The sequence below is a fragment of the Dioscorea cayenensis genome, chromosome 5 (assembly GCF_009730915.1).
Source record: "Dioscorea cayenensis subsp. rotundata cultivar TDr96_F1 chromosome 5, TDr96_F1_v2_PseudoChromosome.rev07_lg8_w22 25.fasta, whole genome shotgun sequence".
NCBI classification, from domain to species: domain Eukaryota; kingdom Viridiplantae; phylum Streptophyta; class Magnoliopsida; order Dioscoreales; family Dioscoreaceae; genus Dioscorea; species Dioscorea cayenensis.
The window spans coordinates 12,733,491-12,752,504 of NC_052475.1; the positions used below are offsets into that span (position 1 = coordinate 12,733,491).

General features: G+C 36.0%; 1 protein-coding gene across 1 annotated transcript; it reads right to left on the reverse strand.

The window, feature by feature from the left end:
* Window positions 1-9,682: 9,682 nt before the first annotated feature.
* Window positions 9,683-10,000, reverse strand: LOC120259996 (spore wall protein 1-like). The gene has a single exon (XM_039267443.1). It carries the CDS (start codon window positions 9,998-10,000, stop codon window positions 9,683-9,685), a length of 318 nt encoding a protein of 105 aa, XP_039123377.1.
* Window positions 10,001-19,014: the final 9,014 nt, after the last annotated feature.

Genomic DNA, 19,014 nt, shown 5'->3' on the forward strand with positions numbered 1-19,014 from the left:
AACAATGCCTTCACACCCTTGATAAAGTGGAATGTACAAAAAATGTGTTTTTGTATCGCACAATCTATATCATCCCAAGAGATGTATTAGAAAATTATGCCTAAGCTTAAAGGAATTTTTGAAATCCTTGGTGAAATGTCTAGTGCGGCAGAACATAGATCGTGCACTGGGCAAAATGAGGAAAATTAAGAGATTATTGGTTCCTCTTCTTTCCTTGCCTTCTCAAATGAAGATAATGTTTGTGGGTCAAACATTAGTATTCTTGATCCAAAACTATCAAGAGCAAAGGTCGACCAAAAGTGAATATGAGGATTGAGTTTGCGTTGACATTCAATTATTAGCTAAGAGAAAAAAGACTTGTAGTAGATGTGGAGAAAAGGATCATTAGATGACTACTTGCACATTTAGTAAGACATTTTATTTTTATTTTTAAAAATTGTATCAATTTATTTAATATTTTAATCATTTTTTATTACTTACTAAATGAAACTTTTCATTTGGGAATGTAGATCCACCCTGAGCAACAAGAAGCACTCACTTTTCAAAGCTACTTGTGATTTTAGTTTTGGAGTTATAAACAAGCTATCATTCTAATATAAGTGATTTATATAATCAATATTGTAATGTGTACCTTAATATGTTGGATGAATCTTTTAATGGTTTCATTGTGATGATGGTCATGTTTTAAGGTATTTTTTATTTTGGATGAAGTTTTTGGGTTTTCCAGCATTGTAATGGCCTATATTAGTTGATTAGCCAAATGGTATGCAAAATACTAATTAAGTGTGAAAAATGTGATTTTTGATGTAGTTGAGTTCTCATGTGATGTTAATGAGGTTGATGGATTTGTGAAAACTGTGATTTTTAATGTAGTTGAGTTCTCGTGTGCTCATGATTTTTATTTTTCCATCTATAAATCTCAACCTTCTACCCTTGAAAAACACGCACCTGCAAATTTCAAGGCATGAATCATATTATTATGTCTGCGCTTTTGTATATTTGTCTAATTAAACAAGTTTGATCTCATATATGGGAATTTCTTGTGGTTTGTCCAAATATGAATGATATGCATTGCATAATGCCCTGTAGGCCCTTGTTATGGCTAAACCTGCATACTCCAATTTACTCCTAACAGAGTTTGCTCAATCCATTCTGAGAAAAACATAACATGCCACAATAACGCATTAGAGCAGTTTTATGAGCAATTGAGCATTCAAATCCACTTTGGAGAAAGAAACTTTTTGATGATGAATGGTACATGGTACATATACATAGATAGTTGCCCACTTATGTGTTTGCTATATGCATATGTATTAATCAAATCATAGAGCATAATTTCACACTTCGGTATGCTACTCTCTCCAAAGTGGATTTGATGATACAATACCATAATTTAGATAGGATTGAAATATAGAATCAAACAACAAAATACAATCCATTGTATCCTGATCTTTGTTGGAGCTGAAATTGTAAAACAAAACTATTGAGTCCATTATTGGTAATACATCTTCAATTCCTTTTTGTTGCACCATCAAGCAAGAATTCTCCATGACAAGTACTATTATCTTTATTCAAATCAGTACTCCAATGATATGAACCACATCCATTTCATTTAATAATATGAAGTTGAGATGATTATGTCCGAGAACTAATCCAACCACACAATTAATCACAATGACATCAAGCTTGGATTTCAAAAGAAAGAAAGTTTAACAATTGGGATGATATATATTAGAATAAGAAAACCCTATAAGTTACAAACAATGAGAAACTTTAAAAATAAATTAAGGAAAAGAGAAGCAATGTTTCATTTGATTGTGACAATTAATGAGAAACATTGCAATCTTCAGCAACAGTAACAAGAATAAAATTATAGATATTCACCATTTGATTCATGAAGTTCTAAACAATCTTCAACAGCTAAACAAGAATCTCAAAACCACAATCCAGATCTGAATCCAACCAAGAGATCACAGCGACGACAATGCTGCCAAGGAGGGAGATCAGAGCGGGCTTGGCTTCAAATGCGTTATTCCAGACTAGTTTCTCAAGGCGAGGGACAAGGTGTTAGAGGTGGCCGACAAGATCAGATCCAACAAAGGAAGGAGATCCAGCAGTAACATCAACGGCGGCGGCGGTGGGGGTGGAAGGCTTCGACGTAGGTGGTAGGGACAGAGGAGTTGGGGTTACAGAGATAGCAGAGGATGGCGGATAGTGCGTTTGTCAGAAGGGCGGGTGTCGGAGATGGTGGAGAGGAATGAGGAGAGGGAGGAGGACAAGAAGGGGTTTGTCTTGTAGACAAGGAAGGATGACGAGAGGGGTTTTGCCATCCAGACAACTTTTCACCATCAAATGCCTCTTTTTTCTAAATTATGCAATAGTAGTTAGATGGCCATCTAATAGCTGTTGCAGGGGACATCCCTAGAATTGAATTCTAGGACATCCGCCGGGGATGAATCCTCTATATATATTAATAAATTTAAATTTTTTATGGGCTAAAAGTTAAAAAAAAAAACTCAATTCCATAATCCAAAAAGTTATATTAAGTATTCATCTCCCTACGTCTTCTCTCAAGCCTTCATTATTGAAGAGACATTTGACGCTTCACAAGATTTGATTTCTTTTTTGTACTATTTAGGATTGATAAAAAAAAATTATTTTGTTATGATTTTCTTTTTGTATAGATAACAATATAAGATTTTTTTAATCTTCTTCATAAGTTATAAGTTTGTCATAATTGTTTTTTTAAATAATGTTATTATATAAACAAATTCCATAAGACCAATAAAACATAAATTTGTATATGGATATCTGATATCCAATCTGGTTTAAACCGCGTACCCGGTTTTCAGTATCTAGTTTAAACCATGTCAAATACTAGTCACATTTTTGCCTATCCGAAATACTAGGTACATGATCGATTTTCAAAACTGGATCGGTTATTCAGTTTTGCTCATTCCTAATTTTAAATATCTATAGGACAAATTAAGGTCATATTTATAATTACTCAAAATTTGGCCCATGTTTGTTTTAATCTTTAAACTATAATATTGCCATGTTGTACTCCCAAAATGTCATATTTTGTATGAGATAATGTTTTTACATTACTGCAAACCAATCCACCCCCTAAATTATTTATTTTTCCTATAGCCCATCTAATATTTAGTAATTATCGGTGCAATGACGACTATGAAGACTAAGTTGGTAATTATGTAAACACTTCTCGTGGATTGGTTGTGTTTTGTTCGGGGTAACTGCCATGCCCCGAAACTGGCTAAGCGAAACCCGGCACACGGACAAATGGCTACAATTCGTAGGGCATGAGCCTAGTGAGCCTATAAGGCCTTAGAACTAGTCTCAGACTAAAAAAATAATAATCGAACAATAATACTAGAAATACAGGTACCAAATAAGGATGCACTAGAGGTTCAAATATAGAAATGACCAAAATATAGGAGTGTCCAAAATATAGGATCTAGTGTCCCAATAACAAAAGCAATAACTTAAGATACAACTCCAAAGCAAAAATAATACAACTACTAGCAATTTGCTAAACAATTCGTGGGTCTATTACTCCTGATCTGAAAAAGATTTAAAACAATTTCATGAGCTCACTAGCCCAGTGAGTAATAAAATATTTTAAAACAAAACTCGAATATGAAATATATAAAGAAATTAGGACCAAAACAAGAGTTTGCCAACATTTTAAAAGAAAGCAAGCAGGGAGCATAATCAAGTCAAGTGCAATCATTAACCCACATACAAATATTGCAATCAGAGGATATCCGAACTAGAAATGTAAAACAGAAAGATAACACATTCTCAAATAACATAATATGTCTCCACATTCACTATAGATGTCAAAGGTCATTTGTTTACCCTTAGTGACACGAACTAAAATAACAGAGGTCATTTCTTGACCATTGATGACTCGAGACTGAATATCAGAGACCATTATTATTTCACTAACGGGTCGTTGTGAAGCTGTAGTATTATTTCTCTAGAAAGTTTTGTCGACAAAGTCAGTGTTTAAACGCCCACAGATAGGGTTGAGTATAGTTTATTTGGAAACAAAATAAATATAAAAAAAATTTTAGAGTCGAGATTCAGAAATATTCACAGCTTCCTCAAATATTTAACTAACTATATAAAAAAATTTCATATTCCCACTTTAAAGAAAATAAATAAATAATTGTTTTTAAAATAAATGAATGAAGCAAAATTAGCCACTATTAAAAAAACATATAAAAAGTAAAAATGCAATTAATGAATATCTAAGCAAATAATAGAATACTAAGAACAACTAAATAATAAATATATAAAGGAAGAAATGGTGGCTTTTGAATGCCGAAGAAGAAGAATACGGGTATCAATAATTAAATAAATATGGCTTTATAACTAAACCCATAGATAGAAGATAATCATTTCACTTGGGTGATTAAGCAAGTGAACATAGGTAGTTGAGAAACAATTACAATACCCCAAATAAAACATGTATAAAATTTTCAAAAATTTTATAAATTCAAAAATATAGGAGTTTAAATATGAATTACTTACCTTAAAAAAGCCTAAATTCAAATTAAATTCCAAGACCGCTCCTTAAAATGTCCCTAAATCGCAAGGATTGGCAACACTAATAAAACAAACAAACAACCAACGAATGAATATGCATACACGAATGAGTACATGCATTAACTAAAGATGAATTTAGTCTCAACACCTTAGAATGTATTAAAAAAACTAATTAATGAATGAAAGGGTTGCAGAATCAATTCAAATAGCTTTCAAAAAACATGTATATATAGATATACAAAGCTCGTTATACAATGCTACAAGTCATATATGCATTACTATATACATTTACACATATACATACACAGTTGGGTGGTTGGAAGAAGCACATACATATGTATGATATATGGGGATGGTTGCAAGTCCTCATGAGAGTATATATATATATATATATATATAAACATAAAGACAAACTTTAATATGTCAATATGATATATATAAACAAACAAATAAATAAATAAATAGAAGTTCAGCTTAGCATAAGCCTTTAACCTAAGAAATATCGGCATGAGATACAACTACAACATGCAAATCCATATACATATAAAAAGTTGATAACATGGTTGTACACCAAGTTTAACCCTGCTTGAGAATCATGTCAATATTTAACTACACTCCAATTCTAATACTCCTATTCTAATACTCAACAATAACATGAACATAATAAGGGGTGATGGCGTAATGACAGAGAAACCATTCACACTTTCACAGGAATCAAAACATTATTCTCAAAACCTAAGCATGCATCAACAACATCACCATCTTGCAACAGCAACAACCAAGCTTTAGGAAAACCTAATACTAATGCCAACGACCTGCGGGTCTATTGGTACACGGGTCGCCGATAGAGCTCTCACCGAGTGGTGAGAGTTCGATTCTCGGCTGAGGGCACATTTCTGGGAGTTGTGAATAGTGGTTGTGTACGAGTGGTTCCGGCACCCACGTGAGCGCGGTCTCGTCCCCACTTGTTCCACCGAGGCTTGTGCACGTCCCTGGGTCTCTAGTGGGTTCGCCCCGCTCCTCTTTCCCAAAAAAAAAACCTAATACTAAGATAATAGCTTTATAATAATTAAGATGTTAGGTACTAATCTTAAGCACTTGCCAACGAACTAGAGATAGCACCCTGCCCTCACCTCATCATCGATGACGTCAAGGAGCTCCGACCGGAAGCTCACCATGTCAAAGATGCTTCATTTGTTAGGAAGGAACCTGACTCTTTTCTTGAAGCATAGAACTAAGAGAAAGTGTGGAATCCTTGTTGTTTCTCATAACAAGGGGAAGAAACAAAGGTGGGCCTACAATAATATCAAATTACATTCAGAATGTGGAACAAGTAACTTGTACTAGTCTCACGTTACGTTCTCGGGAATGTGAATTTTTTTTTATTATACAACTTAAGTTCAATATAATTATCAAAATATCAATTTTAGAAAATTTTAAAACTAAAAAATTTCAAATATTTGGACATAAAAAGCATTTGAGATTTAAATTTTTTTTCAAATATCATATAATTAAATAGTAGAGAAAATTTTATATTTAATGAAATTAATTAATAATTAAGTTTGATTTAATTATTATTTTTAAAATATTAATTAGTTAAAATTTACTGGAAATAAAAAAAAATCCCTTCAAAATTCAGGTATTCACAGAAAAACCCTACTAGTTTGGAAATGCACAGATCATCGCTCTTTTTCCGTACATATGCATTTTAGATCCTTGTTGTTGCTAACTCCGTGAGTTTTGAGGAGAAAAGACCGAAATGCCTTGCTAGTTACATCAATGGTGTGTTACCCTCTTTCGACGTTGGGAAGTGGTGGGTTAAGCGGCCACGAATCCCAAGAGGGGAGCGATGGTTTCTATGCGCGTCTTCTCTCAGTTGCCCCTGCAGATTCTGAGACTTGCCCCTTCAGATCCTGAGACTTTCACACATTGAAGGCCTCTGTTCGACTGAAGGTATTGAGAAGAAGTTTGCTAGAGCTTTCCCTAGTCTTCATTGTTGTTTCCTTGAAACTATATCCATACTCTTGAATCAGCGAGCCTGAAGGTATTAATGGAAGGTTGTAAGGTTGTTTACATCGCTGTTTTGGGTTTCTAGGGTTGTGTAATTTAAGGTTTTTTAATTTTTCTTTGTTGTGTATGATCCAGTCTTAAATTTGGAAAGTTGTCATTCTATCTCAAATGGAAGATGATGTTTATGAACATATGGTTTTAGTTTTAACTTTGTCTTTTTTTGCCTGCGTTGTTTACCCCTTAAATTAATCGGTTTTCATTTAAGTAAATGTGTTTTCACTTATAATATCCAGTTTCCGCTTAAAAATTATTGATAGTTCGTTAATGCTTTTCGTCTTGGTGAAGGTATTGGATATATGGCAACCAACTTTGTAAACGGCAGGTGTTATTTAGTCTCCATAGCTGAAACGCTTGCTGAGTTAAGACAAAACATGAGTTCTACGCATTTGGAAATCATCCAGAGTACTCATTTCGCATCTTTAATGGAAATTGAACCTATACTACAAGAGAGGGGATTGCTTGATGCTCTGTTGCAGAGATACGATGGGCACTCCCAAAAATTTAGAATTGGTCAGAGCTTGTTGATGTTCAGGCCCGAAGATGTATCCATTATTCTTGGTCTCAAATGCGATGGGGACATAGTGGTTTTCAAGAAGAGAAAGGCACATTCAGAATTTGAAGTAAAATATTTCTCGAAAACCGATGAATGACATAGGGAATCCATCAAAAAAACTCTTAGCACACTAGTCCGGAAGAGGGGAGAAGAAGAAAACTTTGTGAAGATATTGTTAGTATTCATCATGGGGACCATGCTGTTCCCGAACTCATCATGTTCTATTCCCAATTGACTTGTAGACTATGTGGACGATCTTCCCGCAATGCGGTGCTATGCATGGCCGCAAGCCACATAAGTGGCTTATGGATGACGTCCCGCAAATGGCCGCCAGAGTTCAAGCAAGATGCTATGGTTAGAAGACAAACACTGGCTACTTGCGAGGATGTGATGTCGCTCTAAATATTTGGTTCTACGAAGTAACTGCCATCGGCAAGAAGGTGCGATTTGGTAAAACTCTCCGAATCCTGTGTTACAGGGTGAACAGTTTCAAGAAGCAAGCATCCATCGGTTCATTGCCATCATCAATCGAGGGGAAAGAGGTATTCATATGGGGAGTTCTCGCTTAGTAAAGTTTGTTTCAGTTTAAAATCGTTTTACACGTATTTAATTTAGTTTTCCGCTTAAGAGTTAATGTTTCCGTTTAATATTATAAGTTCTCGCATAATAATGTTTGTTTCCATTTTAAATGTTTAGGGCCTGTTTGGATAGCCAGAAATTATGCCATAATCCGTACAATATGGCATAATTTAACATTTTCTGAGAATTATGCCATATTGGCCGTTTGGGTACTTATTTTAGAGTATAAAATTATGGCATAATATAGGTATTATGGCATAAAAAAATATTCCACTAAGAGTGGAATATGTTCTCATTGTAAAAAGTCTTTCTCTTCCTTTCCATCCAACCACCAGCCATGGGCCTATCGACGGTCCTGCCAGCCTCCGACGATCGGCCGGCGGTCCGGCCGACCTCTGGCGACCTGCCACCAGCGGTCCGGCCAGTCTCCGGCGACCGGCCCCCGGTCCAACCGATCTCCGGTGACACACCGGCTGTCCACCGGTGGTTCGGCCGACCTCCGGCGACAGGCCACTGGTGGTCTGGCAGGCCTTCGGCGATCGACCTTTGTCCGACAGACCTTCGGTGACACACCGGCTGTCCACCGGTGGTTCGGCCTACCTCCGGCTATTCGACCTCTTACCGGCTGGCCTCCAACCACCGGCCACCGGTGGTTCGGCCGACCTCCAGTTACCGGCCACCGATCCACTGGCGGTCCATTCATCGATCGCACAGTCTATGTAATTTTTTTTATTTTGTTACCCAAACACTCATTCTGTAAGTATAAAATATGCCACAATTTCTGTGATAATCACTTGCACTTCCCACATAAGAAAATTATGCCATATATTATTATTTTGCAGCCAAACAAGCCCTTAGTTTACAGTTAAAGTATTTCGTTTCCGCTTAATATTTGGAGTTATCACTTAATAGTAAATGTTTCACTTTAAATTATAGTGTTTACACTTAAAATATCTTGTTTCGCTAAATAATTTATATTTCCTTTTAATATTACGATTTTTCGCATAATAATTTATGTTTCCGTTTAAAAGATTTTATTTAGACTTAATTTGTTATGGTTTCGGTTAAGAATTAAATTTTGCTGGTATTTTTTTTATGTTTTTTCGTTTAAGTATCATTGTTTACCTTGACTGTATGTCATTTCCACATTAAATTTTTCCGCCCTCGTCCCGGCTAACGCTGAAGAAGAAGCTTTAGTCAGGACAAGCCACCATGGAGAATAAGTGGCTAGCACAATACGTCTAGGCACAAAATCTGGGGAGAAAACCGCAAGGAAACGTGGACGCTCTCCCTCGCCACCGAGGAGCCGACCACGTCAGGGTCGACGTGGTTCTGTTTCTGTTAATTCACCGAGGGGGTAGTTGATGAAGATATCGGGTTACGTTTACTGAAAGGTTTTGAAAAGTTGGCAGAGACTATTGGTGGGCTTTAAACCAAAGTTGAGGTAATTGAGGGTCGTGGCCCTTCCAATTTCGCACCGATAGATGCATCGATGGCAGATGTTGACGACACCAAGGATTTGCTGCCGAAACAAGCGGCCACCACTAGATGTCGAGTGAAGAAGGTTGTCACTAGGCCAAGACAACCATTGACTCTTTCTGCATCTAATGATTCTGAGGATGCTTCTCCCAAGCCAGTTATAAGACGATCTACAAGGTCTGCGATTTCGCAAGCCGATCGCCGACCAGAAGAACGGTCTCCAAAAATTACCCAAAAGGGCAAAGTCAAGACAAAATCAACTCCATCTTCACCAACTTCGTCTTCCGGACCCACATCACCATCCCCACCCCCTTCCCTCTCGCACCCTGCCCGAGCAGGCCCCACCCGCTTCCCCCTATCGGCACTCGCCACACCATCCCCACCCGCTTCCGCCCCCGGACCCATCTCATCATACCCACCCGCTTCCTCCTATGCACCTGATCTGTCATCCCCACTCCCTCCCTCTTCCGCACCCGCGCCGCTATCCCCACCTGCTTGCCCCTCCGCACCCGATCCATCATTCCCATTCCCTTCCCCTTCCGGACCCGCGCCACCATCCCCACCTGCTTCCCCCTTCTCACCTATTCCATATTCCCAGTCCCTCCCCCCTCTGGACCCGTGCCACCTTCCCTTATCCCCTCCCCCTCCGGACCGGTGCCAACTTTCCCCGTCCCTTCCCACTCTGGACCCGAGCCATCTTGCCCACTTCTTTCCCCCTCCGTACCCACGAAGCCATCCCACCCGCATTATCGCCAGTCAACGAAGCCGAAAACGTCGACGTCGAGTCTATAATAACTACACTAACTGCAATGAGAAATGATCTGCCCCCTTCTTCAAGTGAGAAGTTAGGAAACGTGGAGGACATCCACACCGACTCACCAACTTGCAAGGAATTTCCGAACGTGGAGGACATCCACACTGACTCCCCGGTTCGTAAAATGTCTCCGTCGACAGGCACGAAACCATCAACTGATACTACTGATGAAGCGTCAGTTGTCATCCCAAAACTAATACCTGAGACAACATCAATTAACGAACAGGCAGTGGTACCGACTGAGCAAAATAGTCAGACTTTTAGGGTACCACAGAACAAACGTCCCGCCGGATTCATGAGATTAAATAAAGTCAAACAACTGACAATCAACCACTTTCTAAACTGTCCGATGGACATGTAAGCATCTTTTTTTAATTTTTACTGCTTCCGCTTAAGTTTTAACCGTTATGATTAATTTTAATGTTTATCGCTTACATTTTAGTGTTTCTTCTTAAATTTACATGTTTTCTCATAGGTTTACAGTTTACACTTAAGTGTTAATGTTTTCCTCTTAATTGTAAATTTTTCGGCTTAAGGTAAAAATTTCCGCTTAAGTTACCATATGTACGCTTAAAGTTTGATGTTTCTGCTTAAGTTATAATTTTTCCGCTAATGTTTTAAAGTTTCCACTTAAGTTTAAATGTTTCAGCTTAATAATTCTATGTTTCCACTTAAGTTTCAATGTTCTCGCTCAATTTTGCTGCTTTGATCCGGTAGGACTTATGTCTGGATGAATGATGTGTCATACACCACTCGGGAGCATGTCTACACTCTATTAGAGGGGAAGGAAATGGTTGCTGATGATGTGATAGACGTATATGTATTGATACTCATGGAACAGATGAATAACAAATCATACCCTTATAGGGTACGTGCAGCAATCACCCGACCACTTGCTCTGTTGATGTTCTCGATAGAGCATACAGGAGAAGAGTCATTGCTCATGATGGAAAATGCTGTATGTTGTTTTGCAAATGTTGACATCATCTTAATGCCTATTATACTTCATGGTCACTTCCATCTCCTCGTGCTCGATAAAGAAAAAAAGGAATATATTCATTATTCCTCATTTGTCAGTATGAAATATGATCAAGATGCCATCCGCATGGTACACAATGTTTTTATTCATTTAAACTATTTCTAATTTCATCGCCTTTTGGCTTGACCGATGCATGTTTTGTTGCCAGCTGGAACTATTCGACAGATGTTTAGCAATTGAATTTGGTGATACTGCCATAGAAGGTTACCCTCTCAGACATAAACAGAATTGCCCGCGGCAAAAGCCGGGTACTGTCGATTGTCCAGTCTATGTCATGCGCTTCATGGAGCAAAGTACTCGTGGTGATAACCTAAAACTTTCCCAGACTGACATTCCACACTTGCGTCTACGTTTTGCGGCTCGCATATTAATGGATGGCATCGCTCGTTGTCATCGAACTCCCGGAGACCCAAAGAACTATTAAGATGTGTCATACTCATCATTCTCATTAACTTGACTTTTCTTCTATTTTCAGTTCAGGACATGTAGTTATTTGTCTATTACTATGCTGCTTCGAACAAGAGTTGTTTGTCATGCACAAATATGCGTTTTTACTTAAAAAGAACAGTTCCTAGTTAAAATTAGTTTATACTACTTGAAAGTAGATCATACTAATTAAAATTAGTTGTTTTCACTTAAAAGTAGATTATACTAATTAAAAATTAGTTGTTTTCACTTAACATCATCCATACATTACCGCTTTTGATGTGGCAAACGGTTTTTGAACATGCAAGGTACATGTAAATAACATCCTGTAGTCAATCAGCTATTGACGCATTACAAGATCTACAGTTATAACCAGCATCATGGCAACGGCTCCATCGTAATTCATGAACGATTGATGCTTGTGACTGTAGACGCTTCTGTCTTGGCCGACCAACTGGCTTTTGGTGATTGGAGGGAGCATAAGTAGTTCGCGGTTGACATCATCTGGTTTGTCAACATTCGATACTGGGAAAATGGCTTCTGCATATGCTTGTCGGTAAGCGTCCACTGTGAAGTAGTCATCGACATATCAATGAATATTTGTGTTTGTCTGCAGTATTGCTGCACATGCATGTTTACATGGAATGCCATATACTTTGCCACCTACGACATGAGCATGTCCGAGCGTTCAAACTGATGTAGTAGTTCTTCTGGTAAACCACTTCAAAATGGTCACCATCAGAACGGCCGACCAATAGGTTGCTAGACTCTTCAACAAATTCCTCAGTCTTTCTATGTATGACAAGATATAGACGTCTCTCCCATCTTTGAGATTATTTACGTTGATGACACAACATGTCCATGCATTAAATGACTCCGCCACGTTTGAGTACATCTCCCCCCATCTCTCACCTTTGAACCTGTAGTTGGCCTAGTGCGCCAGATCTGATTTTTGCATCAACCAATGATGTGCATCCGCCGATGTGTTTAACAGATTGGCAATAGCGTCATCGAATTCTTTTTCAGTGCATGAAAACACAATTCTCAATAATATAGACCAGCACATTTTTTTAATGACTTGCCAAGTTTGACATTTGCTTTCATGAAGTTTGCTTCCAAGTGGCGCAAACAATATGCATACTGTGAGGAAGGGAATACCCTCGAGACAGCATTGATAAGGACCCTTGGACCTATCAGATATGAATGTAATAAGTTTCACATATTTGTCATCATCGTATATAGTATCTCCAAGCTTTGACAAAAACCATGTCCAGTTGCTATCTGTTTCATTATCTACAATTGGCAATGCCACATGAAAAGAAACCATCATTCCCATCTTTTCCCATTGCACCTAACAAAGTGCCCCCGTATTTACTGAGCAAGTGAGTTCCATCCAGGTACAACAATGGCCTACATTCTGTCTTGAAACCAATGACACATTCTTTGAAGGCAAAAAAACACGTGTTTGAACCGGCCACCGTCATTCTCTACGATAGCAACGCTACCAGGGTTTGTCACTAACACCTTCTTTGCGTACCACATCAATAAATCATAGCTTGCCACCTCACTCCCATGGAGAACATCCTTGGCCACTTCTTTCCCTAGCCAAGCTTGTTTATAGAATAAATGGACACCATGGCCTCGCAACATATCACGCTGAATGTCAATAGCCCTATACAGGGGGCGGTCCTTAAGCTTTTGTATAACACGTGCACTGACCCACTTTTTTTATGCCTTGGGATGTGAGGACGTGCCAATACCACTGCCATATGGTGTGTGGGATACATCATCTTGATCCTAAACATCTCGTGGTTACCTTCCGCGGACACGTGGACACGCTATTCACAAACTTCAGCAGCACTCTTCACAATCACTCTCTGCTTGTCATTCTTAATGAATGTAAAGTTAAAATTACTTTTGATAGCAAAATGCCTAAGTGCATCCTTCAAATGGTCACAGTCAGAAAATTGATCACCGACTTCCACTGACTCATGATGTTCTGATGAAGGCCGAATGGATAGGATCCCCGCAGGTTGTTGATGGGGTGGAAATGTGCCCCTATTGAGTGATATACTCTCTGAAAATGAATCACTGTAGTGTACAAATTAAGCAAGATTAGATAAATTTAAGTGAAATCATGACACTTTTATATGAAATTAGACAAATTTAAACAAAATCAGATAAGTTTAAACAAATTCTGAAATTTTTACTCGAAATTGCATAGGTTTAAGCGAAATCGGAGATATTTAAGCAAATTCAAAATATTTTAAGTGGAATCAGATAACTTTAATCGAAATAGGATAATATTAAGCCTAGGATGAAAAGAGTTTATGAAACATCAGATAATGTTAAGCGAAAACATAAAATATTAAGCGTAAACGGGAAACTTTAAGCGGAAATTTAAACTGTTCACAAAAAAGAAGGGTTTTGTTAAATTTAAAATATAATAATAAAAAATAAATTATGGTTGGAGATGAGGAGGATCAAACCCCATGCCTCTCGCATCTAAAGCGAGCGCTCTTCCATTTAGGCAGAGTAGCAAAAAATTGAAGCGATATCAGTTGATGTTAAGCGAAAACAGAAATATTTAACTAGAAATGGACAAATTTAAGTTGAAATAGATAAATGTTAAATGATATCTCCAAAAATTAACCGGAAAGAGCATACAATAAGTGACCACTCTATATACTATACGAGAAATATTATTTATGAATGAGAATATAATGCAGAAGAATGAAATAAAATAACTACACATCAAGCAAACAAAGGATATTTACAATTGGGAGTGAAGAACACAATGGCATGTCTACAACATTTGCATCTGCATCAACAATAAGGTCAACGGTTGCGCTGTTTAGTATTTGATACATTTGGCACATATGCTTGAAGTCAATTTCAGAATCAATGGGACAAATAGGTCAGTTTGCATCGGGTGTGACAAGCTTCACTTTCACAGTGCCAATGTCAAGCCCCCATCTTTGACATATCTCATCTAGAATTAACTCCCAAGGAGTCAACACTGTGAACTGGAGGACTGGACCCTCCCTCCTATACCTAGCAACTGCGCAAAAGGTATCTATTGGCTTCCTGCATGAAGAAAGCATGGTCAACAATTGCATGACCACAAAAAATAAAACCAAAACACAAAACAAGTGTGAAGAAGCTCACATGAATTGTCTTCCGAGTGAAGAAATATTCAAAGTACAAGAGTGCAAAATAAAACCAAAACAACTGGAAAGAGACAAATCTATCTATCCTGCGTAGATAGAAACAAAGAAAAACCAACAAAAAGGACGATGGAAGAAGAAGAAGACAGCTTGAGTTAAAGAAGTATATAAAGTAATACTGATAACTGTACTATTTTTCAAAAAGTTGACAAGACCAGGCGCCAGCTTTCCCTCCAAATAGCAGGGCAAAAATGGAATATTGCATGAAGTTAACTGACGGAGTTTCACCCAGGGACCTAACCGTCAGCAAAATAAAAAAGGAGGGGCTGTCTGTCAAATTCAAATGTCAGAGGGACTTTTCGGGAAGTTTTGAAACTTTCAGGGACTAAAAAATAATTTTCCCTAAATTTTATATATTATTAAAAATTAAATATTTTAATATTAAATTTTAATTTTTTAAATAATAATATTATTATTATTAAACAAATTTTTATATTTATAGTTATATTTATATTAGTAAATATTATAAACTTTAATCTATTTGACACAAATTAATTAAGAGTATCTTAGTAAAATGATAATTGATAACGTAACATTCTAACCTAACCTACACTAGAACAATTATGATATTTAGTGGCAAATTTTCAGTGGTTATCCATCATTTTGTCACAAATGTGAGGTCTTTGTGACAAAAAAAAAAAAATTAATTGACACTATAGGTTAAGTTAATTGTGATGACTTATTTTTTTATTACCAATACAATTACAATTATGACGACCAAAGTAATTTCAGTGGGAATGAAATATTAATGTGAAAACAAATATTATTGTCACTAATACTATCATTTGTTTGACAAAAATATTTTCCCTCACTCGATATTTTATTTTTTCGTGTCCTTAAAAGTCTTCCCTTTAGAGCACAAATTGAAACCCTCGGAAAACTAAAAATTAAAATATGTTAAACATATTTTAGGTACCAAATTGGATATACTTATATGCATAAACTTTTTTTTTTTAAAAAAAAAATGTTCAAATTTTAAAAATATTTATCAAAATATGATGTAAAAAATCAATGTAAAACACATTCTTCAAAGTCAAATCTAATCCTCAAAATTTTTATTCTGAATGGTCTAAATTTTATATTGATAATTGACAAAAATCCTCGGAAGTTTCCTTTAAGCACACTTGGCCCTTCCAAATTTGGGTATTCCTGAAAAGACCTTCCTTTTTCTTACAGCTAACTTTTCAGTAACTCTAGCATTAAGGTAGCTAACGTTGACAGGAATAACCCTCAGTTTTTTAAGCGAAAACACAATATTAGGCAGGAAAATCAAATATTAAACAAAAATGTAACATATTAAGTGAAAACTTATGTAGTTACACGTAAACACCCAATGTTAAGCAAAAACTATAATTATTAAGCGCGAAGTACATGTTTGTATCATAGAATAAACTGACAGAGTGAGCTGCACTTATGGAAAAAGAAGTGTAATGAAAAAATAGGGACATAAAAAATTCATTTAATATATTTTTTGGAATTTTGTAAGATTGTGTATCTTATTAAATATCTAAAAATAATCATACCGACCTTAAAAAAAATACAAACTGTATTTTTTTTTCGTTAAAAATCAAGTGACCATAATAACCCCCAAAATTTCTTAAATTTGTAAGGCCTAGAAAACAGTTCTTTTATTTGGATCATACTTGAGATTTATATAGTATTAGAGAAAAAAATTTTTAAATTAAAATTAAAATTGAATATATATTTATAAAAATCTCACAAAATAAAATCTAATAGACAATATAATTTTTGCTAAAAAAATTATATTTTTAAAAGATAGATATCTTGCGTTGGGTATTTATGTGCGTATGAGATAGGTGACAACGGTTTAGTTTCATTTGATTAAATGACCTATAGTGACTCAACTAGCTTTAGATGTAGACATGATAAGAGATAATTATTATTTGTGGAAATTGCCAAAAACACCTTCTAAATTTGCAATATGTACAAATTGTCCCTCTAAATTTGATTATCCATAAAAAACCCCTCCTTTTGAATGCAATGAATTTGAAACCCCTCAAGCATTTAATGGAGTTAGTTTTGAATTTTTTAGACGAAATTATCCCTTGCATGGGAAGTTGTGGCAAGTGAGACATGGTTTGACCATAAAGCCTTTTGCTGCAATAATTTTTCCTCTTCAAGAGGAAGCAATTTTTTTTTCTTGGTTAATCCCCAGAGAACACCATTATTGACACTGGTTTCCTTTTTCTCTCTTCATCTCTTCAGCTTTTCCTTTTCAAAAGTTGTCGATGCCTGGACATCTACTATAGGATTGGACCACTGCCTCGAAGGAAAACTCCCGCTCAACTCTTCGGCATTTCATTAGTTTGCGCTCCAAGGTATTGAGGCGAGGTGGATGTCGTTGAAGATGTTGTGCAGTTTTCTTTTGTTTTGATATTCTGTGGGTTTCTTTCTGATTTGATTTGTAAAGTATTCTTTGTAAGATCTACAATTGTGTCCACACTCGTGGTAGTGAAGTGAAATTTTTAAATGGTTAGTGCCTACAAAACGTTATCCGACATGCAATGACAAAACTTCAAAATGATCTAACGAGGAACGGATACGCTCGTAGAATCCGAATACCTACTAAAATCATTTCCGTTTAAACAGAAACTGGATAAATTTAAACAGAGACATAACATTTTAAACAGAAACTTGATAAATTTAAATGGAAACATTTCTGTTTAAACAAAAAACTGTATAATTTTAAACGGAAACATGGATATTACAAGGATAGCTGAGAAAAAACATAAGTTTTAAGTGAAAACTGGGATAATTAATCAATAATTAACTTGTACAACTATGTTTCTATTTAAATATCATCGTTTTATTTTAAATTTGTGTTTATTTATGAAAACGATTTTCATAAATAACGAGCAAAATGTACAATAATATGCGATAGTTTGTGGCAAACATATTTAACGAATATAAGTTGTCCTCTATGCTTAGTTGGCGATAGTTTATTTGCAAGATCTACGATTGTATCCGCACTCGTGGTAGTGAAGTGAAATTTTTAAATGGTTAACGCCTACAAAACGTTGTCTAACATGCAATGAAAAAACTTCAAAATGATCTAATGAGGAAGGAAGGCCTACTAAACCATTAGGGTGACCCTGAGGTGGAACGGATACGCTCGTAGAATCCGAATACCTACTAAAATCATTTCTGTTTAAACAGAAACTGGATAAATTTAAACAGAGACATAACATTTTAAATAGAAACTTGATAAATTTAAACGGAAACATTTCTATTTAAACAAAAACCTGTATAACTTTTAAAGAAAACATGGACATGATAAGGATAGCTGAGAAAAAACATAAGTTTTAAGCGGAATTTGTTAACTTGTACAACTATGTTTCTATTTAAATATCATCGTTTCATTTAAATTTGTGTTTATTTATGGAAACGATTTTCATAAATAACGAGCAAAATGTACAATAATATGCGATAGTTTATGGCAAATGTATGCAACGAATATAAGTTGTCCTCTATACTTAGTTGGCGACAATTTCTTTACAAGATCTACTATTATGTCCGCACTCGTGGTAGTGAAGTGAGTTTTTTAAATGGTTAGCGCCTACAAAATGTTGTCTGACATGCAATGACAAAACTTTAAATTGATCTAACGAGTAAGAAAGGCCTACTAAACCATTGGGGTGGCCCTGAGGTGGAACAGATACGCTCGTAGAATCCGAATATCTACTAAAATCATTTCTGTTTAAACAGAAACTGGATAAATTTAAACAGAGACATAACATTTTAAACAGAAACTTGATAAATTTAAACGGAAACATTTCTGTTTAAACAAAAAACTGTATAATTTTAAACAGAAACATGGACATTACAAGGATAATTGAGAAAAAACATAAGTTTTAAGTGAAAACTGGGATAATTAATCAATAATTAACTTGTACAACTATGTTTCTATTTAAATATCATCATTTCATTTAAATTTACGTTTATTTATGGAAATGATTTTCATAAATAACGAGCAAAATGTACAATAATATGCGATAGTTTGTGGCAAACATATGTAACGAATATAAGTTATCCTCTATGCTTAGTTGGCGACAGTTTCTTTGAAAGATCTACGATTGTGTCCGCACTCGTGGTAGTGAAGTGAGTTTTTTAAATGGTTAGCGCCTACAAAACGTTGTCTGACATGCAATGATAAAACTTCAAATTGATATAACGAGTAAGGATAGCCTACTAAACCGTCAAGGTGGCCCTGAGGTGGAATGGATACGCTCGTAGA

What these genes read in the sequence shown, in the direction of transcription:
- LOC120259996 (XM_039267443.1), bottom strand. Translation starts at nt 10,000, where the DNA reads ATGCGGGTGGGATGGCTTCGTGGGTACGGAGGGGGAAAGAAGTGGGCA.